At 41.5% G+C, this 27,526-nt stretch overlaps 2 protein-coding genes across 4 annotated transcripts in view; one reads left to right on the top strand and one right to left on the bottom strand.

The window, feature by feature from the left end:
- Positions 1 to 27,526, top strand: part of atp2b3b (ATPase plasma membrane Ca2+ transporting 3b) — a 91,358-nt gene that overhangs the window by 34,754 nt on the left and 29,078 nt on the right. Inside the window, exons 15-22 of the mRNA XM_079673751.1 lie at positions 99 to 173; positions 1,681 to 1,839; positions 2,326 to 2,505; positions 8,454 to 8,541; positions 8,626 to 8,732; positions 11,444 to 11,635; positions 13,901 to 14,114; positions 14,820 to 15,031. Of these exons, the coding sequence (XP_079529877.1) occupies positions 99 to 173; positions 1,681 to 1,839; positions 2,326 to 2,505; positions 8,454 to 8,541; positions 8,626 to 8,732; positions 11,444 to 11,635; positions 13,901 to 14,114; positions 14,820 to 15,031 (1,227 nt within the window). The remainder of the gene's footprint in view (positions 1 to 98; positions 174 to 1,680; positions 1,840 to 2,325; positions 2,506 to 8,453; positions 8,542 to 8,625; positions 8,733 to 11,443; positions 11,636 to 13,900; positions 14,115 to 14,819; positions 15,032 to 27,526) is intronic.
- Positions 3,553 to 8,213, bottom strand: LOC307036786 (zinc finger MYM-type protein 1-like). 3 transcript variants are annotated; one of them, XM_079677409.1, is made up of 4 exons: positions 7,787 to 8,213; positions 6,849 to 6,888; positions 6,624 to 6,710; positions 3,553 to 6,520 (listed from the first exon to the last, which is right to left on the bottom strand). In XM_079677409.1, the coding sequence occupies exons 2-4, from the start codon at positions 6,878 to 6,880 to the stop codon at positions 4,021 to 4,023; spliced, it is 2,619 nt and encodes an 872-aa protein (XP_079533535.1). In that variant the 5' UTR covers positions 6,881 to 6,888; positions 7,787 to 8,213; the 3' UTR covers positions 3,553 to 4,020. The 3 variants fall into 3 exon arrangements, with proteins under 3 accessions (XP_079533535.1, XP_079533533.1, XP_079533534.1); XM_079677407.1 differs by having other exon boundaries at positions 6,624 to 6,888; XM_079677408.1 differs by lacking the exon at positions 7,787 to 8,213 and having other exon boundaries at positions 6,624 to 7,202.

Genomic DNA, 27,526 nt, shown 5'->3' with positions numbered 1-27,526 from the left:
AAATGTGAAAGTTGAACACTGATTATTAGATTGGTGTAATTAAATAGAGAATGTAAAAGACCAAAGATGCTTTGCTCACGAGTGTTTCTGTCCTCTAGGTGTTCTTCATCCTGGATACCAATGGAGAAGCACGCACTTTCCGCCCACGTGACAGAGATGAGATGGTCAAACAGGTGAGACTTGATGAATTAACACTCCAATGTGCTGAATAGTATCTTTAAAATATCTTTAATTTGGACCTGGTGAAATAGGGTTTAAGATGCTGATCCTGTCATTACAACGTCCCCAGCCGGGCCCCTTTGCTACATATCATTTACCCTTCTACTGTACAGACATGTCATTTCTTGACATGAAAAAGAATAAGAATAATAACCAAATATTTATTAAAGGTCCCATGTCATGGCCATTTCTACTGATCATAATTCCATTGTTGAGGTATACTAGAATATATTTATATTGTGCAATTTTCCAAACTCACATTGGTTTCATTAGTATGTGTATTCACTTTCTGTCCTAAACGGCTTGTTGGAGCTCCTGCCCCCCCCCCTCCCTGTGAGCCCACTGTGCTCTGATTGGTCAGCTCGCCCACTCTGTTCTGATGAGTCCACCACTGTTACAGCGGAACATCAGTGATTATGTGTTACAATGGCATTAGCAACCAGAAAATGACACCAGTAAGGACAAACAGATGAGAATGCTGCGTGGGGTCTGGGTGCCGTGTTGGCGGTCATCGCGAATGGATGTGGGAAGGGGGGGTGCTGAGGGGACTGCAGCACCCCCATCTACGAGGCTCCACTAGCACCCCCCCCCAAACGCGGCGCACCTACAGTGTAAGCGGCCACAGTGTAAGCGGCCACAGTTGCGCAGCTGCGAGGCTCCACTAGCACCCCGCCCCCCCCAGCGTGTCACAGTTTCGCCACTGAGAGAGTGTGTGTGTGCAAGGAGCTCCACGGATTGGGTCCATTTGGGTATGGGCACGTCACTGTACCCAGGAAGAAAAATAGAAATCTCCAACCAGGCGTTCTGGGGCAGCATAGACAGGTCTTTTCTGTGTTAGAGTTCTACTCGATACAGGGTGTACTTTCAGGGTTTGTGACTCTGCAGACCGTTTACATACATAAAAAGCTACATAACACAGAAGGGGATGGGTAATAACCGGAAAAGCTTGACTTGGGACCTTTAACATTAACATTTTCCTTTTAAAAATGCACAGAAATTGAGCATATGACTACTTTGCTACATCAGTCTAATTGCATGTGAGTACAATCTTTAGCAGCAAAACACATGTTTTAATTCTTCACATAGCAGATTAGCCTATGCAGGCTGCACAAGGAAGGGAGGTTACATTGACTGACAGGCTGACTGACATAAATGGTTCAGGATTAACAGTTTTGAACAACTGTATTCCAGCTCAGTAGTTCAGTTTGCACCGTAGCAGCTTTTTGTCACCTCCTCTTTACATCATACGCCCCTCTGCTGGCTGCAGCAGGCCAGGGGCTTTTCGCTTCATCCCTGTCACAGAACATTCTCACAGAAGAACACAAAAGGTCATCCGACACAAACTTCCCCCTTGTGTTTAATCCCATTTTTATTCATCAGATTATGGGAATGTACAGTAAATGAAGCAGTCTGAGGTTTGATGCGGAATGAGATTTTGTGGACCCCCTCCCTGAATAACAGGTGATCGAGCCCATGGCCTGTGAGGGGTTGAGGACCATCTGCATCGCATACCGTGACCTGCCGGGGAATCCAGAGCCAGACTGGGAGAACGAAGCTGAAATAGTGACGGAGCTGACCTGCATCACTGTGGTGGGGATAGAGGACCCTGTGCGGCCTGAGGTAGGAGCAGTGCAGTCTGGGTGAGACTAGTTCCACTCTGAGACAGTACTGTCTTTATGTGCAGTCCATACTGTGTGAATAATTATAGTTCTGACTCAATAACTTATTTTGTTGGGGGATGAATTGGCCCTGAAAGAAAATTAATGTAGTTGTTGTCATTCTAAGACAATTTTATGCATCATAATAAGGAACGAACACCGTCATATTTTTATTTTAGTAGTAATTGGCTCTATTATAGTGTATTACAACTTATCTTTAGATTTTATATTGTGTTCTCTATATAATATACTTTAATATATCAAGTGTTTTTTTAATCTAATTTAATATTCAGATATTAAAATATCAGAAAGAAATAATATAAAAGCACACAACCAAAATAAAACAAAACATATGTCTGCATCATGTTGGCTCAAATGTTCAAACACTTATATCGATCTATTTCATTTTATAATCTAGATGAATTTTAATTGTAACTGTCTCTCTAAGGTACCAGAGGCCATCCGTAAGTGTCAGCGCGCGGGCATCACGGTGCGGATGGTGACTGGAGACAACATTAGCACAGCCAGGGCCATTGCTGTTAAATGTGGCATCATCCAACCCGGGGACGACTTCATCTGTATAGACGGCAAAGAATTCAACCGACGAATCAGGAACGAGAAAGGAGAGGTGAGCTGGGGTTGAGTAAACTTACATAAAAGTGGTTCCTTTGGTGTAAGGGTTAGGGTTAGGGTTAGTGTTCACATGAAGTATTCTGTCTCTGTACTTCATTAGAATGAACTAGACTGGATATTCACAAAATATCTGTTTGTTACCAGCCTTTAATCTTAGTCAGATTAATGTGTACACGTAATTATATTTTTTGCACACTGACAATGCCGATATATTTAACTTCCTTTTCTTTTTTATCACTACACAAGCATCGATCGGTCTGCACACTACGCTCTAGTTTACATGAGATCATATGTTAAGGCTGCAACTCTTCTTTTTTATCATCGATTAATCTGCCTATTATTTCATCTTTAATCATTTGTATGTTGATAGTTTTGTCCCTTGATCTTCCGGGCTGCAGTGTGCCTCATCATCATGCCCACGACAGTGACTCTATCAGTGCCTGCACATTAAACACAAAGTCTATCTCTTTGCTACATTAACATCTGTTGGACTATTTCCTCTGTGAAATACACATATTCACAGCTCATGCAGGAACTTTTATACATTCCCATGTCAACAAATTGCATATTCCTGTAAAAAGATCTTGTATTTTCTTTGATTGGCTATAGGCACACATCAAAATCAGTGCAGCCACTTCCGCTTATGATCTGATAACGCCTCTGTATGTCATGCAGGTATTATATTGTGAAAGGATTTCTACTCAGAGAACATATACAGTAGGTGATGTGAAATCTCCTTCCCTTGGTTTCCTGCTTATGTAGTGGTGGAAGGCAATGAGAGCTCGGCTACAATATCAGTAAAAGGATGTTAGAGACCTAGAATCATTTATTTCTTCTGACAATCTGCTCCTCCAGTCTAGTTGATTGCAGTAATGCACCAAATATTTGGTTGTCATCTGTCAGAACTCCTCAAAAAAATGTCTGCCATTCTGAACTTTGACTTTGTTTCAAAGGGAATACTCATTTAAAGGAGTTTGACTTGATTGAGACAATTACCTTTTCATGGCCACCTTTGCACTCAAGATGCCTTGACCAGGGGCGCAGCTGCCCTGTGTCAGGGGGGTATGCAGCAACAATTTTGGCGCCCCCCCCCCAAAAAAATTTTTTTATATATATATTATATATATATATATATATAGTAATAATAAATAAATAAGTCTGCTGGACATGGCCTTTAAATAATAAGGGTTTATTTTAAAGCATATCAGCCACTGTAGGTCTACCATCATTAAATAATAAACAAATTTACACATTTACAATCATTATAATCAATGCAACATAAAACATTAAAACATTAAAATGCAAAAGTAAGCTTACAAAGATCCATTAGAACACACTATGTTAACAACAACCACAGATGTAAATCACTTTATAGCTAACTCTGGTACCTGAACTGTCTTGTACACGGCCCCTGACAAATAAGCTAATAAATAAAAAAAATTAAAAAATGATGTAGCTTATGTAACAATGTTGCTACCTGAGATTGTAGTAGAGCACTCTTTAGTTGCTACTAAATCGTAACATGGCGTGCCTTTGCACTTGCCCATTTATCTAGTATTGCATCGAATGAAACAGTTCGTGCCACACTGTTTTCAATTGAAATGACTGCTAATTGGGTTAAGCGATCATTGCTCATGTTGGAACGAAGGTATGTTTTAATCAGCTTTAGCTTGCTGAATGATCTCTCGGCAGAGGCAACTGTCATAGGCATTGTCAGGAAAACTCTCAGGGCTACTGTCAGATTTGGGAAAACCAAATCAAGGTTCTCCTGTAGGAGGACATTTAGTTTATCCAGAGCCTTTTCATGCCCCCTAAGTAGACGGCTTGCTGGGTAAATTTCCTGAATGATATCCCTTGAAACATCATCGGTAGCCAGTGCATATCTTGTCACTGATTCCTCCAACTCAGCTTTTGTCATGTGTTCCATTTTGTAAATGAACTTAAACTTTTCGGACACAAGCTGAAGATTGCAAAATCTGTCAGACAACTCCTGAATTACAGTGTCAACAATAACATTAAAAACCATGCACCTAAAATGGGTCTCAGGTTCCTGTTCAAAATGGCCAGTGCTTGAATCATCTCCATGAAATCTCTTTTGCTTTCTGCAACGTCTTTCCTTAAAGTCAGGGGAAGCATCCATCTCAATGGCTAGTCTGCGTGCAATGTCAAGGGATTTCTGAAACCCCTCCTCTCTATACTTACAGAAGAATTCTTTCAGAGAATCGATCATCCTTATGGCAGTGTCCATCGAAATGTTCACTGCTTGCATTGCCTTGCTAACAAACGTGATCTCTGACAATAGATCATACCAAATCAAGAGGCACATCAGAAACTCCATGGTAACAATCTCGCCAGAGAGCGACTTTGCCTCTGAGACTGTTTTGCCGTCTTTTTCCACTTCCTCAAGCTTTTCCAAAGCGTCAAGAATCCCCCCTAACTGGAAACGCACAGCTTTGACAGAGTCTATTTTCGCCTCCCACCTGGTTTCACTGAGAGGCTTTAGAGTAATGTCCACAAACTCTTTGAGGATATCCCACCTCTTCACCGAAGCTGAAAAAATGGTGTACAGTCTCTGGATAGTGCCAAAAAAGGTAAGACACACTCTGTTTGATGATGCAGCATCACATAGGAGAAGGTTGAGACTGTGGCTACAGCAGGGGATAAATAGTGCCTCTGGACACTTCTGCTGCACCAAGGCTTGAACACCTTTGTGTATACCTCTCATATTCGAGCCATTGTCATAACTCTGTCCCCTACAATTCTTCAACTCCAACCCCAGGCTATCCAGCACCCCAGTCAGTGTTTCTGTGAGACCTTTACCAGTGGTGTCCTTCACAACTATGAAGCCAACAAAAGACTCATTGATGGTGGCTTTCTTTTTGTCGTCCGTATGAACATACCGGATTATGACTGAGGCCTGCTCCTGCTTTGAAATGTCAGGAGTGCAATCCAACTCCACAGCAAAGTACTTGGAGGCTTTGACCTGGGCACAAATTTTACCAAGTACACAGTCTGCAATTGAATCTAAAAATTCATTCTGAGTGCACCAGGAAAGATATCCTGTGGTTTTTTTAGCCGCTACCTTTCTAAGATGCTCTGCTAGTGTGACATCATATCGTGCTATGACCTCAAGGACACCCAGAAAATTTCCATTTTTAGGATCTCCTAATGTAGCATTCTTCCCCCTCAGTGGCAAGTTCCTTTCTGCGAGAAAGAGTATGCAATCGATCACTCTCGTTAACACGCTTCTCCAGTGTGCCTTTTCAGCTTCTATGGCTTTTTGCAAGGTACTGTCAATTGTCTTACCAAGGCGTAAGCGAGATGTTAATTCTTTCCACAAAAGATACGCGTTGATGTGTAAACCACTGGTTTCATGGTGCTGCAGCGTTTTTGAAAGACTCTGCCAGTTATTATATCCCACCACAAAGCGTGTGTCAACAACGCTAGCTCCACCGAAAAGTTTACACGCAAAACAATACACCTTATTCGTACTTTTAGAATACAGTAACCAATCTCGTGCAACTTTCTCTCCATTTGACATTGTGCGAAAACAATACGCTTTCGAAAAACACCTTCTAGACTTCTCTGATCTTGGATATGGCCCATCAGGACATTTGTGTGGGCCATTTTCAACAACACACTGCCTAAATGAGTCCCCAATCTGATGTGGTGGTGGCCAGTCTGATGGATCTTCTGAGTAAGGCCTTGACTCAGCCCTCTCCTCTTCACCTCTCTGTTCCACATTCTCTTCCACCTCATCTTCACCTCTCTGTTCCACATTCTCTTCCACCTCATCTTCACCTCTCTGTTCCACATTCTCTTCCACCTCATCTTCACCTCTCTGTTCGACATTCTCTTCCACCTCATCTTCACCTCTCTGTTCCACATTCTCTTCCACCTCATCTTCACCTCTCGGTTCGACATTCTCTTCCACCTCATCGTCACCTCTCGGTTCGACAATCTCCTCAAATTCCACCTCTGTGGTGAGTGGCTCTCCATCTCTGTCTGCACTATTATCCCCAAAAAGGACACAGTGAATAGGTTGGTCAACAGAACTTCAAACCATACTGGACATTGAGTTTTGTGTGGTCAAACTAATAGAACTCCTACTACCTGACATCATCACTGGTCTCATCTCTACTTGATGCCATCGCCGACCTCATGTCTGTCTCATTCACTCCTTGCCTGTGTTCTTTTCCACTAAGATATATTGTCAAACAAACATTATGAAATAGATTTTCCATATTAGTTTTTCCTTATTAATAATATTAAAATAATATTAAGAAATGAATCTGTTGGTATCAAGACCCCTACACTTACACCTAATGTTAGACCTACCTGTTGCCTTCCTGTCTTTCCTGAGCCACCATCCTCACACCTGAATAAAATGAATTCACTGTTAAAGCAGCTGTCTAAATTAAATTAGTATATCAGCCCAGTGATAAGGCAACTTAATAATAAAAAAAACAACACTATTATGCCGTGTAAGGTTGTGCTGCTGTTGAAAGTACATTCACATTTTGGATTTTAAAAGAACAAATAAAAAACACTATTATGCCGTGTAAGGTTGTGCTGCTGTTGAAAGTACATTCACATTTTGAATTTTAAAAGAACAAATACGGAGAGCTACTTAGCACAGACCTGTAAAGAGATGTGACCCTGTAATAACAGCTTCTGTGTCACCAAACAGATGTATAGCCTGTATGTCTGACAGCACAGCTAACATAGACAGCTAATGGCAGCACAACATATTTAAATGATTCCATGGTTAGCTATGTTTTCCAGCTTCTTGACATTTATTGTGCATGCTACCTTATATTTACCAGTTGTTATTTTACCTTAATACAATTTGGACGTGACATGCATGGGGTTTAACCAAAATCTAAATGTAGCTATCAGAAACATCGGTTTGCATTAAAGCTAGCCGTAAACCACACTTCAGCTGCTAGTGTTAGCAAACACTAGCCAATCTGAGAACAGTCTGTTAACATGAACTGACATTTGCAAGCCTCTTATTTGGTAGCAAATGTGTGCATGATTCCATGATAAACCAGAGTTATTGCATTAGTTATGTTTTCCAGATTCTTGTCATTTATTGTACATGCTACCTCATACTTTCCATGTCAGCGCTGGCGCAGCAACATTGGTTTGCATATTCTAAGCTAGCCATAAACCCACCCACCTTTGGCTGCTACATGCCCAGTGTTAGCATACGCTAGCCAGTCAATATTTCCAAGCACAGACAGACGTCACACTTTAAATCATCCTATTCCTACCTGTTGCCTTTCAACATCCACTTATTTAGCTGTTGTCGCATCCCTTGACACGCCGTCTCCTTTTCCCTCTTTCTTTTTCTATTTTCTGCCCCCGACCGCTTTTTTGGTTTATCCATGATTTCTTTTTGACGTTAACTCACAACGAGCGCCTGCTCCTCAGTGTTCACGGCGTCCCTGCTCGTGCTCCCTCCTCTATGTCAAAATTCTATGATGGAATCTTATGAGATAGGGCGCCCTTCTCTAGCATATTACTCCTCTAAAATGTTTTAAAACCTTAAGGAAATGCAGAAACTATTTAGAAACATAAAGAAAATACCATTTTATTTTTATTTAATTTAATTTTTTTTTTTTACCATCGCTTGTTGGGCGCCCCCACTGGTGTGGCGCCCCTATGCGTTGCATATAGTGCATACCCACTTTTTGCGCCACTGGCCTTGACTCTAGAGTTGCTATTGAAAATGTGTAGAAACATGCACTCATGTGCTACCAAAAAAGCAGCAGCAAATCCCCAGCTGGCACTGCAGCGGCTAGAACCCATTCCTGATACTTTATTCTCCATCCAAGATCCAAAAGTGACATCTATTGAAAGAAGAGAACAGCTAATAGGTTCCTTATGATGTAATTAATCATCACACTCTTTCCCCCCTTTTTTCTCTCCATCTGACAGATCGAACAGGAACGCATTGACAAAGTGTGGCCCAAACTTCGCGTGTTGGCTCGATCCTCGCCAACGGACAAACACACTCTGGTCAAAGGTGAGCTTCAGCTTTATGAACAGATGCACGCCCACATTCATTCACACACACTTGGAGCCCGTCTTACCCCCTTTTTGTGTCCAGGCATCATCGACAGCACAGTGTTAGAGCAGAGGCAGGTTGTCGCAGTAACAGGAGATGGAACCAATGACGGACCAGCTCTGAAGAAGGCTGATGTTGGCTTTGCCATGGTAACCTGAAAGAGTATTCACCAAAAATGTTTATTTATTGTTCATAAATAAACAATACAATATTGCTACAATAATGCAATCACACACTTACTGTATATAAATGCATTTTGGAGAACAAATGATCCTAACCTACACACTTATCTCTTATCCCTTTAAATATATTAATGACTTAAAGACTGTTTTGAAGCGAGGTTGTTTTACATTATTCTCTATAGGTTTGTTACTACAGTACACGCCTGTTTACACCCCCATTTTGAAAAATCTGCTAAGCAATTTACTGCTCAGAAAAATATATTTTAGCCACCTTAATAAGTGGCTTCAGTTGAAGTATTGTATAATGTATACATTTCGTCAATGCACCTTGCTGTCAGACATCTTGTTGACGAACAGAGGACCTAAACAAATTAACCCAGCCAAACTGATTTGTATTGGGGTCTACAATCTGTTTTGCAGCTGCCCAATACACAGCAGTACGTAACTTAGCCTCGACTGGTATTGCTGTGTGTTTCTCCAGACTGGGGGTGTGCTGACCCCCATCTATTGTAGGTTATACACTGGATAAATACCTCAATACTTAAAACAACCTAACTATGCTTGCCCTAACTTAAGGTAACTAAGATGGTCAAGGATTTATGACTCGATTTGTACCCTACGATCTATGTACATATTAAATACATACCTAATATATATTGTATTTTATTTGGAATAAAAAAAAATTAATAGTGTGGTTTAATAGTGGTTATATCTCTCACAGGCTCCGCCCTCTACTGGACTCTATGGGTACTCCCCTGTATCCTGTTCATGCACGCATTCCTTCACTGAGACTTCCCTATACGTAGCCGGCCCCCTGGGCGGGCCTACTTGAATGCGCGCGCATCCACCGCATAAGAGGCGGCCTCGCCCCCTCACTGCTATCCCTTTCTCTTTTAGCTAAGCAGCTATCGAGTAACTGAGTGAGAGACAACGGATAGAAAGAGCAAGAAAAAGTTTTCTTTGGACAAAGAATCGAATATGGACTCACCTGAGGAGCGTCCGTGTCCTTCGTGTCCGGGTTCTATCGGGAGTGACGATCCAGATACTCGGTGTATGGAGTGTCTGGGGTTTGACCACGCAGCGGCTAACCTGCCTCCATCAGCAGTCTGCAGCACCTGTAAGCTATTGACCCGATCCAGCAGAGTGGCGGTGTTCCAGAGGTTTTACGTCCCGCCGGTGGAAGACCCAGAGCTCGACGTGGTGGAGATGGAGGACCTCGTGCAGGGAGTGCCCTTCGTCTTCGCCATCCCAGCAGCCCGGACGGGTCCGGGCATCGGAGAGGAGGATGACGATGATGACACCTCGTCGTCTGGGATTTCCGCTGACCGCCAGGAAGGCCATCAGCAGAGGTCGGCTCGTCAGGACTTCTCGGCGGTAATGGCTATGGCGGCGGAGCGTACAGGCTTGCCGCTTCCCCCACCAATACCTCCGAGGCCGGTGAGCCGCCTGCGTCAGGGCTTCTACGGCACGGGTCGTCCAGCACCGCTGGCCTTTGTTTCACCCCCCCTGCCAGACATCTGGCAGTGCGTGGAGGCCATGTGGCGGCAGCCACTGAAAACGAAGACTACGGTGGCTACTTGGGCAGGAATCCTCAAGGTGGAGGGCCACTCAGACAATGAGTGTCCCGGTGTGCCCCCGCTGGAGGATAGCCTGGCGGCCCATCTGCTTCCGCAGACAGCCGGGTGGGCAGAGGGAAGAAGGCCCCTGCCCCCGCTGCCGCGGGGTGCAGATGGCGGCGGCGGACAAGCGGGGAGGGCCTTCCCCACGGGAGTCCGTGCACACTCTACACGAGCCATGGCTGTATCAATAGCCTTATTTAGTGGCATAAGTGTGGAGGACATATGAACGGCGGCATCTTAGTCAACACCAGGCCCCTTCATTAAGTTTATCTCTTGAACATGTCTGGCTCCTTGCTGTGGGTCAGAGGGCATCTGACCCCCTCCCCGGACGTAATGTTTTTATGTTTCCCGGGCCCCCGGCCCCGGGGGATGTAACGCGCACATGGGCCCATAGGGGCTGGAGGTTTCTTTTTTCCCCTGCATTAAGACAGGAGGAGGAAATCCGCTACGTTATGGCACACCTCCGCGTGGTAAGCGCGTCAGGGTGTGCCCGGCCAGCCGCAGCCTCTTTCTCTCTCCTTGGCTACGGCCGAGGGAGAGGTGAGAGAGGCGCAGCGGCTACTAAACAGAAAGCCGGTCCGAAACAGGGGAACAGCAGAGCGGGTATACATCAGCCTGTGAGAGATATAACGTAGGGTTATGTATGGTAACCCATGTTATATAAGCACAGTGGAGCCCTGCTGCCCTATGCTACTGAGCTGAAGAGAAAGTAAAGGGATAGCAGTGAGCGGGCGAGGCCGCCTCTTATGTGGTGGATGCGCGCACATTCAGGTAGGCCCGCCCAGGGGGCCGACTACGTATAGTGAAGTCTCAGTGAAGGAACGCGTGCATGAATAGGATACAGGGGAGTACCCATAGAGTCCAGTAGAGGGCTCCACTGTGGTTATATAACATGGGTTACCATACGTAACCCTACGTTATGGTCACGGACCTTTCTCACTTGCAATTGGAGTCAGGGCAACAAGATATTCACACAGTAGCACTCCAACATCATTTGAGTGTTTGCGTGAATCATGTGACGAGTGTCCGTCTGCTCCTCACTGTCTCATTGTGTGTCAGGGTATTGCGGGGACGGATGTGGCTAAAGAAGCGTCTGACATCATCCTGACTGATGACAACTTCAGCAGCATTGTGAAGGCGGTGATGTGGGGCCGAAATGTCTACGACAGCATCTCCAAATTCCTGCAGTTCCAGCTCACAGTCAACGTAGTGGCTGTCATCGTGGCCTTCACCGGGGCTTGCATCACTCAGGTGACACATTTATTAATAGACATACATACTGACACACGTGCATTCATACTCAGTCACAGAGACGTCACTTCTGTGAACATCACTCACCCTCTATCTGCTACAAGGCAAAAAGCTACAATCCTCTTAATGCATTTTTCACACTAAGCTTATTTAAGCATGTTTAGGGCTGAAGAGACTGTGTCTGTAGGGGCTTGGCATGGAAACCAGATGGTCCCTGGTTCAAGTCCCAGGAGGGAACAAGTATGGAGAGTGGACAGGTGCCAGTTTGTTTCCTGTTACTAAAAGTAAAATTACTTATAACTGAGCCCCATTTTCAGAATCATATATATTTGATTACTTGATTGTGAAGAAGTATTAAGATCCTTTATTACATGGCTTAGTTGAATACTCGATTCTGATTGGTCAATTCAGAACACATGACACGTTGTTAATCCAGAACAGACAGACCGCTGTCAAGGACTTATTGACCGTTGTTAAGAACGCTCACATCTGCACAAAGAAGTCAGTTCGATTGAACTGTATTTCTAACTGACAAGACAAGAGCGACAAGAAAACAGCGGAGAAGTAACGGGCAGAAACCCTCCTTTTTACGCAGCGGTCCAGACATACGACACGACGGCGACACATATTCAGTTGCCAGTTACTTTGGCATTAGGGCAGGGATATCTAGATACTTTCCAAGGTTTGACATAATAAATTGTGCTACTTTTAAAGCAAGCAACAATGTTTTCAAATCTGTAATCAAAAAGCTCCTCAAAAACGCTATCGAAGCAGTTCCTGCCGTTACTACGTTAGTTCAAACAGTAACAACGGACTATTTTTCTTAGCGGATGCATGTTAATTTAAATCAATACATACAACTATTTTTTAAATCAATAAAATCATTTTCTAAATCCATAAAAGCATTTTAATTAATATTGGGAGTCATATCGTTACTTTATATCGTTACCTTCATGCCGATTTAGATCCCTCCGCTTCGCGTCGGGCTCCTCATCGGCCTGTCGGTGTTCTTTTCCCCATAATGACCGCGTCGCTTATAAAATCAAATTTTTATTAAATTAAATATTATATTAAATTATTAAAGCAAGCAACGATGTTTTCAAATCTGTAATAAAAAAGGTCCGCAAAAACGCTATCGAAGCAGTTCCTGCCGTTGCTACGTAGTTCAAACAGTAACAACGGACTATTTTTCTTAGCATGTCATTTTAAATCAATAATAGCCTACTATTTTTTTAAATCAATAAAAACATTTTCTAAATCTATAAAAGCATTTCAATTAATATAGGGAGTCATGTCTTTACTTTGTTGAGAATGTGGCCATGTAATAAGCGGGATAATGTGCAGCGACTTGGTCATTATGGGGAAAAGATGTGGTGTTCTTTTACCCATAATGACCGCCTCGCTGCACATTATCCCTTACTTGCTTAAGTAAAAGTAGCAATACATGAATGTATAAATACTCCATTACAAGTACATTTCCAACATTCCTAAGTAAAGGTACAGAAGTATTATCTAGACTCTAGAGTATAACATATAAAAGTACAAATGCAGAAACATATGTGATTTATTATTAAATATGACATTATTTTTCATATTGTAGCATCAGGCAATATTTTACTGTCTCAGACAAACACAATTGATTATAGGAACTTTTTATTATATAAATTGTATAATTGTGTTTTTCCCCCTTAAACAGTCAATGCATTGGTTTAATCTGAAAGTGCATCACATATTTTGTAATGCAACATCTTAATCTGAAAAGTCACTAAATCTTGATAAATAATAAATAAATTAATAAATGTAGTGGACTAAGAGTATAGAGTAGCATATTGTGAAAATACTCAAGTAAAGTACAAGTTCCTCAAATGTTTACTTAAGTACAGTACTTGAGTAAATGTACTTTCTTTCCGCCACTGGTTGTCGCATCAGTAAGACACATTAAATGTTCTGTTGTCTATAAATCGCACAGACATCTTTAACTCAACATCTTTTGAAAAGGCATATCTGACACCGGTTTCTATTTGGTTTAAGATTTTATATTAAAATCATAGTGAAAATGTACTTATAAAATACAATTCATTGATTTAAAAAGTGGTTCCCAACCTGTTGGCTTGTGACCTCTTACAAAATACTGTTCCCTTTGTCACACTTTCTATGAGCTGTAAACTGTTCTAAAGGAATCAGGGTCTTCCCAAAAACCCCAGTGTGTGTGTGTGTGTGTGGGTTTTGCTTGGTGACACAGATGTTTTGTTACACTCTCTGCAGGACTCTCCTCTGAAGGCGGTGCAGATGCTGTGGGTGAATCTCATCATGGACACCTTTGCTTCTCTGGCTCTGGCCACTGAGCCCCCCACTGAGGACCTGTTGCTACGGAAACCCTACGGTCGGAACAACCCACTCATCTCACTGACCATGATGAAAAACATCCTGGGCCATGGAGTGTACCAGCTGATCATCATCTTCACCCTGCTGTTCATAGGTACACACACACACACCCACACACACACACCCACACACACACACACACACACACACACACACACACACACACACACACACACACACACACACACACACACACACACACACACACACACACACACACACACACACACACACACACACACACACAGGAAGGAATACAATTTCATCTACTATTAAAACAGCCAGAAATAACCAGTTCTATCATTAGATGATGTCAAATATATATAAAAAATTTAAAACAATAATTATTGATTTAAAATTAGTATGAAATATGAAACTGTATTGTAATCTGGGCATGGACATGTATTTATATAAATACACCCATGGAAACCTACCGTCTAAGTTTGCAGTTAAAATAACGTAGTATTTGGGTCCCTGACCAAAAGCGCTGAACTTGATGATTAACAGGAGGGCTATGCTTTCTGCCCTCCCACCTCCACTCATTTGGTTTGATTTCATTTATGGTCTGTATGAATATTGAATAAGTAGAATTAAAAAATATATATATATGCTAATAACCAAGAATCCAGGACAAGAAAAACAAAGCTTTGGTGTAGACACATATTCACACATTCACACGTCACATGTTATGTTACAGTGGCAATGGGTTATTTTTCCAGTAGCCTATCCAACACACTTCCTAGTGTACAACACAGCTGATAATTGTGCCTTTTTTCTCACTTCCTGCTTCCTCCACCAGGCGAGCACATTTTTAACATCGACAGCGGCCGCAACGCCCCGCTCCACTCCCCGCCCTCTGAGCACTACACCATCATCTTCAACACCTTCGTCCTCATGCAACTCTTCAACGAGATCAACGCTCGCAAGATCCACGGAGAGAGAAACGTCTTTGACGGCATATTTGCCAACCCCATCTTCTGCACCATCGTTTTTGGAACCTTTGCCGTGCAGGTAAGGGTTACCGCCCTTTAATGTTTCCATACTGTTTACCGGAGAATATTGTAAGAGGTTTGTTTATGAATTGATGTGATACAGTATGAGGCTGTGGGTTGTGATATGCTGTTGTAAAGTACAGAACTCCACCTGACTGAGCATCTCTAGCACTCAGTTAAATCTGACCAGGCTTCTTCAGGTGATGACTTTAGGGTCGACAAAGGTATGGTGGCCAATTGGTTTGTGGTATTTCCAGGTAGTTTGGAGTGCACACCAATGAAAAACAAAACATTTTAAAGAAACATGTTCTACCATCTATCAGTTCAGTACATTTATGTTGAAATGGCAATATTGCTTATTGCACTGCCTGTATGATAAATGGTATTCTACTGCATATTGTATACATGTGGCCACGTTATTAGTTACATTTGAACATTTATTGCAATCTAATACAACAGCTTGCTCTTAGTTTCTATCCTTACAACTTTATAGAATTTTTTTAATTAGCACTATGAGAAAAGATATTCAGTTTGCAGCTAATTCTCAAATAGTGTCAATGTCCTTTTCGAAGCAGACCTACAGTATACTAGACAAATGCCTGGATTTCTAATTTCCTCTGTTTGATACAGTAGGAATATCAGGTAAGCATAAGTATGAAGATTGCTTTTTTTCTGATCTGCTCCCATTTCCCCATTTAAAGCGTTGTTACTGCATCACATTGTTATTCTCAACTCAATAGAGAACCGCAGTGACGCGTCATAAAACCCGGAAGTAAACTTATTCCGGTTCCTTTGTCAAAAACCAATGCAATTTCTCCATAGGATTTTGGAAAATAGCTCGAAATAAGGTCTGTGGTTGACACACATTTAAGAGAGGGATCACGTTTTGTTCAGCCGGATAATCTCCACATGTCAACCCTACTTTTATAATTTTTGAATCATAAATCTAGTCGCCAGAAGCAAAATGCTAACGCTATAATATAGACGAACTACAAGCCAGTACAGCAGTGGGTTTGCACAACTTCAACGTCACGCCAACTTAAGATCGTTTCAGCTGATTTGCACTGAAACTTCCCTTTGAACACTTTAAATATATTAACATTTTAAACTTTATACCCCGGTTATCTAGGCCCTTTTTGTTTTGTTTCTGGTATACCACGTTTATCTAGGCCCTTTTTTGTTTTGTTTCATGTATACATGTCACACTGTGGGAAACAATATTTTGATATTTCTGGATGTATAACACATGTAGAATTTTTGACAATAAAGCTGACTTTGACTTTCGCGCGCTTGCATATTTTAACAAAGCTTTTCATTTTAGCCACACTGAATTTAACTAGAAGTCATGGCTGTGTCAATTACCAGTCTGATATCGTTTTACAAAGATGACAAGAAGAGTGTAGACAGAGGAGAGAACCACTACAAGTCAGGACACGTTACAGTGCAGCCTAGATGAAGGTGTGCTTACCGGTGTTGTCAGGGCTAGCATGAGGGACAAGGTTTATAGTGTCGGTGAGTAGTGATAGCAAGAGTACCGTTAACCTAGAGTTAATTTATTCACATTAATTCCCATCAACAAATCCATTTTATGTGTCACATGAAATCTTTATTAGGCAAGGCAAGGCAAGTTTATTTATATAGCACTTTTCAACACAAGGCAATTCAAAGTGCTTTACAAAAAATGAAAGACATTAAGAAAATGGCATTTAAAATCAGTCATTAAAAAGAAAAGCTAATCAAACATTAAAAGAAAAAATACATGGATAAAAGTTACAGTGCAGTTAAAGATATGAATAGTTCAATTAAAAGCAGCGACAAAAAGAAAAGTCTTCAGCCTGGATTTAAAAGTAGTAGGAGTTGCAGCGGACCTGCAGGTTTCTGGGAGTTAGTTCCAGATATTTGGAGCATAATAACTGAACGCTGCTTCTCCATGTTTAGTTCTGACTCTGGGGACAGAAAGCTGACCCGTCCCTGAAGACCTGAGAAATCTGGATGGTTCATAATTTAGCAGGAGGTCAGAAATGTATTTTGGGCCTAAACCATTCAGTGCTTTATAAACCAGCAGCAGTATTTTGAAATATATTCTTTGACACACAGGAAGCCAGTGTAAAGACTTCAGAACAGGAGTGATGTGATCCACTTTCTTAGTGTTAGTGAGGACTCGAGCAGCAGCGTTCTGAATCAGCTGCAGCTTTATAATAGATTTTTTAGTGAGACCTGTGAAGACACCATTGGAGTAGTCCAGTCTACTGAAGATAAAAGCATGGACAAGTTTTTCCAAATCCTGCTGTGACATTAGTCTTTTAATCCTAGATATGTTCTTTAGGTGATAGTAAGCTGATTTAGTAACTGTTTTAATGTGACTGTTGAAACTCAGGTCAGAGTCCATGACTAAACCTAGATTTCTGGCTTTATCTGTTGTTTTGAACATTGCAGACTGAAGCTCAGCGCTAACTTTTAAACGTCCTGCCTTGGCTCCAAAAACCATTACCTCAGTTTTATCTTTGTTTAATTGGAGAAAGTTCTGACACATCCAGTCATTGATTTGTTCAATGCACTTACTCAGTGTTTGAATTGGAGCATAGTCTCCTGGTGAAATGGTTACGTAAATTTGTGTGTCATCCGCATAGCTATGGTAACTTATTTTGTTGTTCTTCATTATCTGAGCCAGTGGTAGCATGTAGACGTTAAAGAGAAGAGGCCCCAAAATTACAAATATTACACACCAGAAAACACAGAAATATCCATGAAATAAACATACAGTAGGCTATAAACAATTAAAGGGATAATTGGGAAGGCATTACAAATGTAAATATATTTTAAATAATAAAACGATCCCACCAACACAGGTATCTACAGGAGAAGAGGGAATTCTCTCCACAAAATGTAAATGCCCATGTGGAGAATGGAAATGCAGTCATGCGGCTGCATGAGCCATCTTTGCCATCCAGAATTTCAGCTGCACTGACACCCCCTGTCAGTGGAAGAAGCCAAAGGCAGCTAAACGTATGCATTCAGTGGAGGATGTTGCAATGTTGTGGTTGTTAGAGTGTTAGGTTTCCTGTCAGTTCGTCTGTTGGGAAGATATAAAATATTAGTTTCATGGAAGTCACCCCTTCACATATAAGAGCATTAAGATATACAGTACATAGGCTAAAACAAAACATCTAAAGATATAACCTTGCACTTTGATAAGTCTCGTGAACATTTTCACAATTTTGACCTTTTTATAGATGAAAATTGAACTAAAGAAATAAATGGTAGATTAATCCATATTGAAAATAGGTGTCAGCTGCTACACTAATTATAATAGTTATATTTCTTAATTAATTAAGATAAGATATTACTGTATTGATCCCAATTTGGGGAATGTTTGTGTTGCAGCAGCATAACAAGAAAAACAAAATATAAGTTATTATATATACAAAAGTATGTGAGGGATGGAATATTAAATTGAATATAAATGTAGAATGTACATGTGATTTTACTTCCAAGAGAAGCTATGGAGCAGAGAGTTCTCTGCCAGCCAGAGGTGATTTGTTATTAGTTCAATATGTCAAACTGATTTCCCTGACTACAATCTTTAGTTAGATGGTGAAACGTTATGCTGCTTGTACTCATTAGACTTATCATATAAGCCACACAGGTTTTAATAGGATTTATTCATTATCTTTACTTATGTTGCGGTCTTTTCAGCAGCGCCATCTCTAAAACTGCGATACAGTCACTACCCATCATTTACATTTCACCGTGACATGGACAAAAATGTAACGTCAGCTTACCTCATGGCACGAATCCAGACTCTCCTTTGGAAAACATCGGCCGGGAAACGATAGAACAAGCACGTTTCATGCGAAGACCTGTGGCTGCAACCCGGAGCAAAGCAACAAACCATACGACACTGAAGTTGGCTTCCGATTCAGAGCATCCGATTCGGCAGTTAAGGGGAAAGTTAAGGGACATTTAATTTACAGCGCTGAGCGAACAATCCTCCGTGTTTTAACCTCTTAAATCGCTGCATAGCCGATTTATTTGGACTGGATTATCCCAGAGAGTCTAAAGATTATTTATAACCCAGTTTCAGATTTGTGAAACCTTTATTCTATTTGTGAAAATACAAAAAAGGGAGATTTTAGTGCTTTTTTCACATGTAGACCACATTAGACCAGGTCCTGATCCAAAACCACTAGACCTAGACTCATCAAATCTGGACTGGATTATCCCAGAGGGTCTAACGATTCTTTATAACACCGTTTCAGATTTGTGAAAACTTTATTCTATTTCTGAAAATACAAACAAGAGAGATTTCAGTGCTTTTTTCGCATCCTGACGACATTAGACCAGGTCCTGATCTAAAACCACTAGACCTAGACTCATCAAATCTGGACTGGATTATCCCAGTGGGTCTAAAGATTCTTTATAACCCAGTTTCAGATTTGTGAAACCTTAATTCTATTTGTGAAAATACAAAAAAGGGAGATTTCAGTGCTTTGTTTACATGTAGACCACATTAGACCAGGTCCTGATCCAAAACCATTAGACCTACACTCATCAAATCTGGACTGGATTATCCCAGAGGGTCTAAACATTCTTTATAACACAGTTTCAGATTTGTGAAACCTTTATTCTATTTGTGAAAATACAAACAAGGGAGATTTCAGTGCTTTTTTTGCATCCTGGCCACATTGGACCAGGTCCTGATCTAAAACCACTAGACCTAGACTCATCAAATCTGGACTGGATTATCCCAGAGGGTCTAAACATTCTTTATAACACAGTTTCAGATTTGTGAAACCTTCATTCTATTTATGAAAATACAAACAAGGGAGATTTTGCAGCTTTTTTTTAATCTAGACCCCATTAGACCAGGTCCTGATCTAAAACCACTCGACCTACACTCATCAAATCTGGACTGAATTATCCCAGAGGGTCTAAACATTCTTTATAACACAGATTCAGATTTATGAAAACTTTATTCTATAAAACCTTATACATTATACCTTATTATACCTTAAAACCTTATCTTAATTCCAAGGGCAGCGGTCAGTGCAGCTGACAGTAATACACCTCTGTGCTGCTCACATGCTGAAGTTGATCAGTATGAAGTTGTCCATGGTTCAGTGCAGAAAGGAGACAAAACGGTTTTTTTTGTACTGTTTTGCCCTCTTTTAAAATGCTACTGTATTTGGTCAGGTATTGTCAATTTCAAGGTGTATGGTACATGTTTTTTCATCAAAGACTGAAACTAATGGGTGCAAGAAACATCTCTCAGCACTGCAGGAGGCCATACGGACACAGAAGTCAGAAAATATCAATTTCAAAAATGAAGATGAAGACCACACACCTTCTGATTTTGAAGACATGCACAGATCTCTCACAAAATCATCCCCTTTCTTTGCTCCTATCAAAGAGGTGGTCACACAAGCACAGGAGGAAGCAGGGAAGGAGGATGACGCAAACGGAGCATGCCAGCCAAATCCTCATTATTGTGAGGCACTTGTGGAAATAATTCTCCATTACGCTGGTACTGTGCCTCTTTGGACAGGTCTGATGCTTAAAGATCTTGGCAAAACCTGTGATAGTAATGCTGTTGTAGAGAACTGGTTCCGCACAACAACAAAAAGTGATACTTTCATCAAAATTGCACAGAAGAGCAGGAGACTTTCTCCAGCTACAGCAAGAGTTTGTGGTTGGAAGACTCAAGGGTGTTGCAATAATGAAAAAACAGGTGCATCCTTCAAAAACATACGCTGAAGACAAAAGACAATCTGAGGGACCAGATACACTTCCTCTGTCACAAGAGGAGACATGGAGGAAGCGAAGTAAAACGCAGAAAAGAAAGTCGAAGTACTTCAGCCACCCTACTCCAACTGCTCAGAGAAAAAAGTATAAACTGTCTGAAACAGATGCAAGGGAAAAGCAAAAGGGATGCTGTCCACATTGGGCAGGAGAGGGAACAATTGGACAGCAAACTGTGTCAATGACAAACACTTGCACAGTGGACAACCTCCTGTACACCCTGCATATCGCAATAAAAAGGAGACATTACATTACATTACATTTAGCTGACACTTTTATCCAAAGCGACTTACAATAAGTACATTCGACCCGGAAGATACAATCTTGAAGAAAACAGAATCATATAAGTACATCAGGTTTCATAGAGCCAAACATTTCAAGTGATACTCAACTGGCTTTAGATAAGCCAGTCCTTTATTAGTATATAAGTGCTCTGTTAGCAGTTTCTTTGTTAGTAATTCTATCTTTCGAAGTGGAGTCAAAAGAGATGAGTTTTCAGTCTGCGCCGGAAGATGTGCAAGCTATCTGCTGTCCTGATTTCAATGGGGAGCTCATTCCACCATTTTGGAGCCAGGATAGCAAACCCACGTGTTTTTGCTGATGGGAACTTGGGTCCCCCTCGCAGTGCGGGTGCAGCGAGCTGTTTGGCTGATGCAGAGCGGAGTGCACGTGCTGGGGTGTATGGTTTAACCATGTCCTGGATGTAGGAAGGGCCAGATCCATTCGCAGCATGGTACGCAAGTACCAGTGTCTTGAAGTGGATTCTAGCAGTTACTGGAAGCCAGTGAAGGGAGCGGAGGAGCGGCGTGGTGTGGGAAAACTTTGGAAGGTTGAAGACCAGACGACCCGCTGCATTCTGGATGAGCTGCAGAGGTCGGATGGCACATGCAGGTAGACCAGCCAGGAGGGAGTTGCAGTAGTCTAGGCGTGAGAGGACGAGAGCCTGGACCAGAACCTGCGCTGTTTTCTGGGTCGGCTGGGGACGTATCCTCCTGATGTTGTAAAGAGTGTATCTACAGCAGCGGGTTGTAGCAGCGATGTTTGCAGTGAAGGACAGTTTGTTATCTAGGGTCACACCCAGATTCCTTGCAGTCTGAGTCGGGGAAACAACAGAGGTGCCGATGTTGATTGTTAGGTCAAGAGTGGGACAATCTTTTCCCGGAAGGAAAAGCAGTTCAGTCTTGTCAAGGTTGAGCTTGAGGTGATGAGCAAACATCCACTGAGAGATGTCAGCTAGACAAGCAGAGATGCGTGCGACGACCTGGGTCTCTGAGCGGGGAAAGGACAGAATTAATTGGGTGTCGTCAGCGTAAAAAAAAAACATGAAAAACCATGCAGGGTAATGACAGATTCGAGCGAGTTTGTGTACAAGGAGAAGAGGAGGGGACCAAGAACAGAGCCCTGAGGGACCCCTGTAGTTAATTGACAAGGGTCGGACTCGGACCCTCTCCAAGTTACCCTGTAGGTGCGGTTTTTGAGGTATGAGGTGAAAAGGGAAAGTGCAGAGCCTGAAACTCCAAGTTTTTGGAGATTCCGAAGGAGGATCTGATGGTTCACCGTGTCGAATGCAGCAGACAGGTCCAGAAGGATGATGACAGAGGAGAGGGATGCTGCTTTAGCCGTGTGCAGTTCCTCAGTGACAGCAAGGAGGGCAGTTTCTGTTGAGTGACCTGCCTTGAAACCAGACTGGTGCGGATCCAGAAGGTTGTTCTGAAGGAGATAACAGGAGAGTTGTTTAAAGACAGCGCGTTCAAGTGTTTTAGACAGGAACGGGAGGAGAGAGACAGGCCTTTAGTTTATAACATCAGATGGGTTGAGAGTGGGTTTCTTTAGGAGAGGGTTTACTCTTGCCTCCTTGAGACTGTTTGGAAAGTGACCAGAAGTTAGAGAAGTGTTGATGAAATGGGTAAGAAACGGAAGAATATCAGGAGCGATAGTCTGAAGGAGGTTAGAGGGGATAGGGTCCAGAGGACAGGTGGTAGGACGGGCAGAGGTAATGAGGGTAAGAACCTCACTTGGAGAGAGAGGGGAAAAGGAGGTCAGTGTGTGGGTGAAAGGAGGGTCTGGTGACCCAGCGGTGAGTAAAGGTGAGTCAGAAAAAGAAGAGCGAATATCATCAACCTTTTTTTCAAAGTAGTTAACAAAGTCGCTTGACAGAAGGGAGGAGGGGGAAGGGGCTTTGGGGGGTTCCAAGAGGGTGGAAAAGATTGAAAATATTTTTGCGGGATTGGAATAGGAGGATTGGATCTTATCTTGAAATAAAGTGCTTTTTGCCTGAGAGATCGAAGCGGAGAAAGAGGAGAGGAGAGATTTCCAGCATTTCCGCTCTGCTGCCCGAAGGATGGTTCTTTTAGCAAGCAGTGCGTCATTTAGCCAGGGGAGCCGGAGGGGACTGACGAGCCTGCCGAGGTGTGAGAGGACAGAGAGAGTCCAGAGAGGATGAGAGAGTAGAGAGGAGAGTTTCTGCAGCAGAGTTTGGAGGCAGGAGTTGGAACGAGTCAGAGGAAGGGAGGGCTGAGAGCCCCGATGAGGCAAAGGTAGAAGGGGAGAGGGAACGGAGGTTACGGAGGTTACGGAGGTTACGGCGGACAGGTGCAGGATGAGAAGAGATTAGTTTGTTATGTTTGGAAAGGGGTAGAGAGAATGAAATGAAGAAGTGATCGGATGTGTGGAGCGGGTTTACAGAGAGGTTAGAAGTAGTGCAGTTCCTTGAGAATATGAGATCAAGGACATTGCCAGTGTTATGAGTTGGTGGAGATGGAGACAGTGAAAAAGCAAAGGTGGTTAACAGAGATGTTAGTTTGTCTATCTTCCCTGTCTGGAGGTTGAAGGTATAGTGGTATTAGATCAGGACCTGGTCTAATATGGTCTAGATATTTTTAAAAGCTGCAAAATCTCCCTGGTTTGTATTTTCATAAATAGAATAAAGGTTTCACAAATCTGAAACTGTGTTATAAAGAATGTTTAGACCCTCTGGGATAATCCAGTCCAGATTTGATAAGTCTACGTCTAGTGGTTTTAGATCAGGACCTGGTCTAATGTGGTCTAGATTAAAAAAAAGCATCAAAATCTCCCTTTTTGTATTTTCACAAATAGAATAAAGGTTTCACAAATCTGAAACTGTGTTATAAAGAATCTTTAGACCCTCTGGGATAATCCAGTCCAGATTTGATGAGTGTAGGTCTAGTGGTTTCAGATCAGGACCTGGTCTAATGTGGTCTACATGTAAACAAAGCACTGAAATCTCCCTTTTTTGTATTTTCACAAATAGAATTAAGGTTTCACAAATCTGAAACTGTGTTAGAAAGAATGTTTAGACCCTCTGGGATAATCCAGTCCAGATTTGATGAGTCTAGGTCTAGTGGTTTTAGATCAGGACCTGGTCTAATGTGGTCTACATGTAAAAAAAAAAGCAATGAAATCTCCCTTTTTTGTATTTTCACAAATAGAATTAAGGTTTCACAAATCTAAAACTGTGTTATAAAGAATGTTTAGACCTTCTGGGATAATCCAGTCCAGATTTGATGAGTCTAGGTCTAGTGGTTTCAGATCAGGACCTGGTCTAATGTGGTCTACATGTAAAAAAGCAATGAAATCTCCCTTTTTTGTTTTTTCACAAATAGAATTAAGGTTTCACAAATCTAAAACTGTGTTATAAAGAATGTTTAGACCCTCTGGGATAATCCAGTCCAGATTTGATGAGTCTAGGTCTAGTGGTTTTAGATCAGGACCTGGTCTAATGTGGTCTAGATTTTAAAAAACTGCAAAATCTCCCTTGTTTGTATTTTCATAAATAGAATAAAGGTTTCACAAATCTGAAACTGTGTTATAAAGAATGTTTAGACCCTCTGGGATAATCCAGTCCAGATTTGATGAGTCTAGGTCTAGTGGTTTTAGATCAGGACCTGGTCTAATGTGGTCTAGATTTTTAAAAAAGCTGCAAAATCTCCCTTATTTGTATTTTCACAAATAGAATAAAGGTTTCACTAATCTGAAACGGTGTTATAAAGAATCTTTAGCCTCTCTGGGATAATCCAGTCCAGATTTGATGAGTCTAGGTCTAGTGATTTTAGATCAGGACCTGGTCTAATATGGTCTAGATTTTTTTAAAAGCTGCAAAATCTCCCTGGTTTGTATTTTCATAAATAGAATAAAGGTTTCACAAATCTGAAACTGTGTTATAAAGAATGTTTAGACCCTCTGGGATAATCCAGTCCAGATTTGATAAGTCTACGTCTAGTGGTTTCAGATCAGGACCTGGTCTAATGTGATCTACATGTAAACAAAGCACTGAAATCTCCCTTTTTTGTATTTTCACAAATAGAATTAAGGTTTCACAAATCTGAAACTGTGTTATAAAGAATGTTTAGACCCTCTGGGATAATCCAGTCCAGATTTGATGAGTCTAGGTCTAGTGGTTTTAGATCAGGACCTGGTCTAATGTGGTCTACATGTAAAAAAAGCAATGAAATCTCCCTTTTTTGTATTTTCACAAATAGAATTAAGGTTTCACAAATCTGAAACTGTGTTATAAATAATCTTTAAACTCTCTGGGATAATCCAGTCCTTTGATGAGTCTAGGTCTAGTGATTTTAGATCAGGACCTGGTCTAATGTGGTCTAGATTTAAAAAAAGCTGCAAAATCTCCCTTGTTTGTATTTTCATAAATAGAATAAAGGTTTCACAAATCTGAAACTGTGTTATAAAGAATGTTTAGACCCTCTGGGATAATCCAGTCCAGATTTGATGAGTCTAGGTCTAGTGGTTTTAGATCAGGACCTGGTCTAATGGGGTCTAGATTTTAAAAAAGCTGCAAAATCTCCCTTGTTTGTATTTTCACAAATAGAATAAAGGTTTCACAAATCTGAAACGGTGTTATAAAGAATCTTTAGACTCTCTGGGATAATCCAGTCCAAATAAGTCGGCTATGCAGCGATTTAAGAGGTTCAAACACGGAGGATTGTTCGCTCAGCGCTGTAAATTAAATGTCCCTTAACTTTCCCCTTAACTGCCGAATCGGATGCTCTGAATCGGAAGCCAACTTCAGCGTCGTACAAACCATTGCGTAGCTAACTAGTAGCGCTAGCTTTAGCTAACGTTAGCTCACGAAACGAACTTCCGAGTAAAATTGGAAAACACTGGTAATTAATTATTCTATCATTTGTAAAACTACGGTGTTAAAAACGACAATTTCAAAAATACAGATTCTAATGGTCAGATATAGATATACAGATACTAAAGATAGGCATGTATGTACGGTTATGGCTAGAAAGGATCCGTCTTGTGTAAATATGACGTCACGTTCTCGTTGTAACTCTCGTTGGAGCGGCTCGGAAACACACCTACAGCAGTAACATGCAACATACACATTAATGCAGCAGTAATATTAATAGAGAAACATCAGACATAATAGTAAAACACTGAAAGGGAACATTGTATTGCACCAGGAGCTATCTTGGGACTTTTACTGCGACAACGTTGACTTGCCTGTGAATAAAAAATAAACCATAGTGTTGGTGATCTACAGTGTTGTCATTCTTCTTTGAACAGCAAGACCGCTAACACCCTATTTCAACAATCACACTCCCATTCATTGACATAATTAATAAATGGTTTAGCTTCCCACCATCATTTGCCCACTGATGTTAACGATCGTAACTGAAAGGCTGCCTGCCAAACGTAAACATTCAGCCACGTGACTTGCAAACTATCGCGAGAGTTTTACACTAGACGGATCCTTTCTAGCCATAACCTGTATGTACTTGCTTTCAAGCAGAACACAGGGGGAAACAAACTTAGCGGGAGTGTTTACGTGTTCGGCGTAATGACGTACAACGGCCTCGACAATTTCTGTAGTCCTATTCAGCCACTCGGTAACAACCATCGTTTTTCAGACACGTAAACTCTTCAAAAATCCCCAGTGGGGTCACTGCTGATGTATTTAATGTCGTAGAACAAAACGTCAATTACCTCTTAAATGTGTGTCAACCACAGACCTTATTTCGAGCTATTTTCCAAAACCCTATGGAAAAAATGCATTGCTTTTTGAGGAAGGAACCGGAAGTGCTAAAAATGCTAAATTACTTCCGGGTTTTACGACGCGTCACTGCAGTTCTCTATATTCCCTGTGTTTGTTCCAAAGGCAAAACCCTGCTGCATTTCACAATACCTTCATTTCCTAACATGGCTTTGTTTGTGAAAGGATGCAAGAGCATGTGTTGAAAATATCAGTGACAAAATTGCATAATTTCAGTTTTGGTAACAATGGTTTTAGGCTGACGGTACTGTATTTATAAAGCAATAAGAGCTTAAATGGATTCTACAGATAGAGGTTGCATTTCGGTTATGGCCTGTGCTCACTTGGTCACCTTCTTATGTATGTAGTATATTTAGTACAAGGAAGGAAAAGGAATTGGATTATGTTTAGGCCTGACATTGCCTCTCACAATGTAACCGGTTTTGCATTTCAAACTTTAAGGGTCCAACATTATCAACCAAAGGCGAATTGTTTGTTGAATTGACTCACAGAGAATAGTACAATGCATTAAGCAGGGAATTTTGCATACACAAAAACACAGTCAAGCAAGCAAATCTGAGTTAGTGATAGAGAGAAAAAGGGACATGTTCTAAAGCTCGGTGCTCGTGGTACTCTGGGGAGAAAGAAGAAAAGAGAGAACTGGAGGGGACGGAATGTGATATGGAGTGAAAGAGCAGC

This window comes from Notothenia rossii (genome assembly GCF_949606895.1).
Source record: "Notothenia rossii genome assembly, chromosome: 4".
Classification (NCBI taxonomy): Eukaryota; Metazoa; Chordata; class Actinopteri; order Perciformes; family Nototheniidae; genus Notothenia; species Notothenia rossii.
This window is presented reverse-complemented; position numbering and strand designations above follow the sequence as displayed.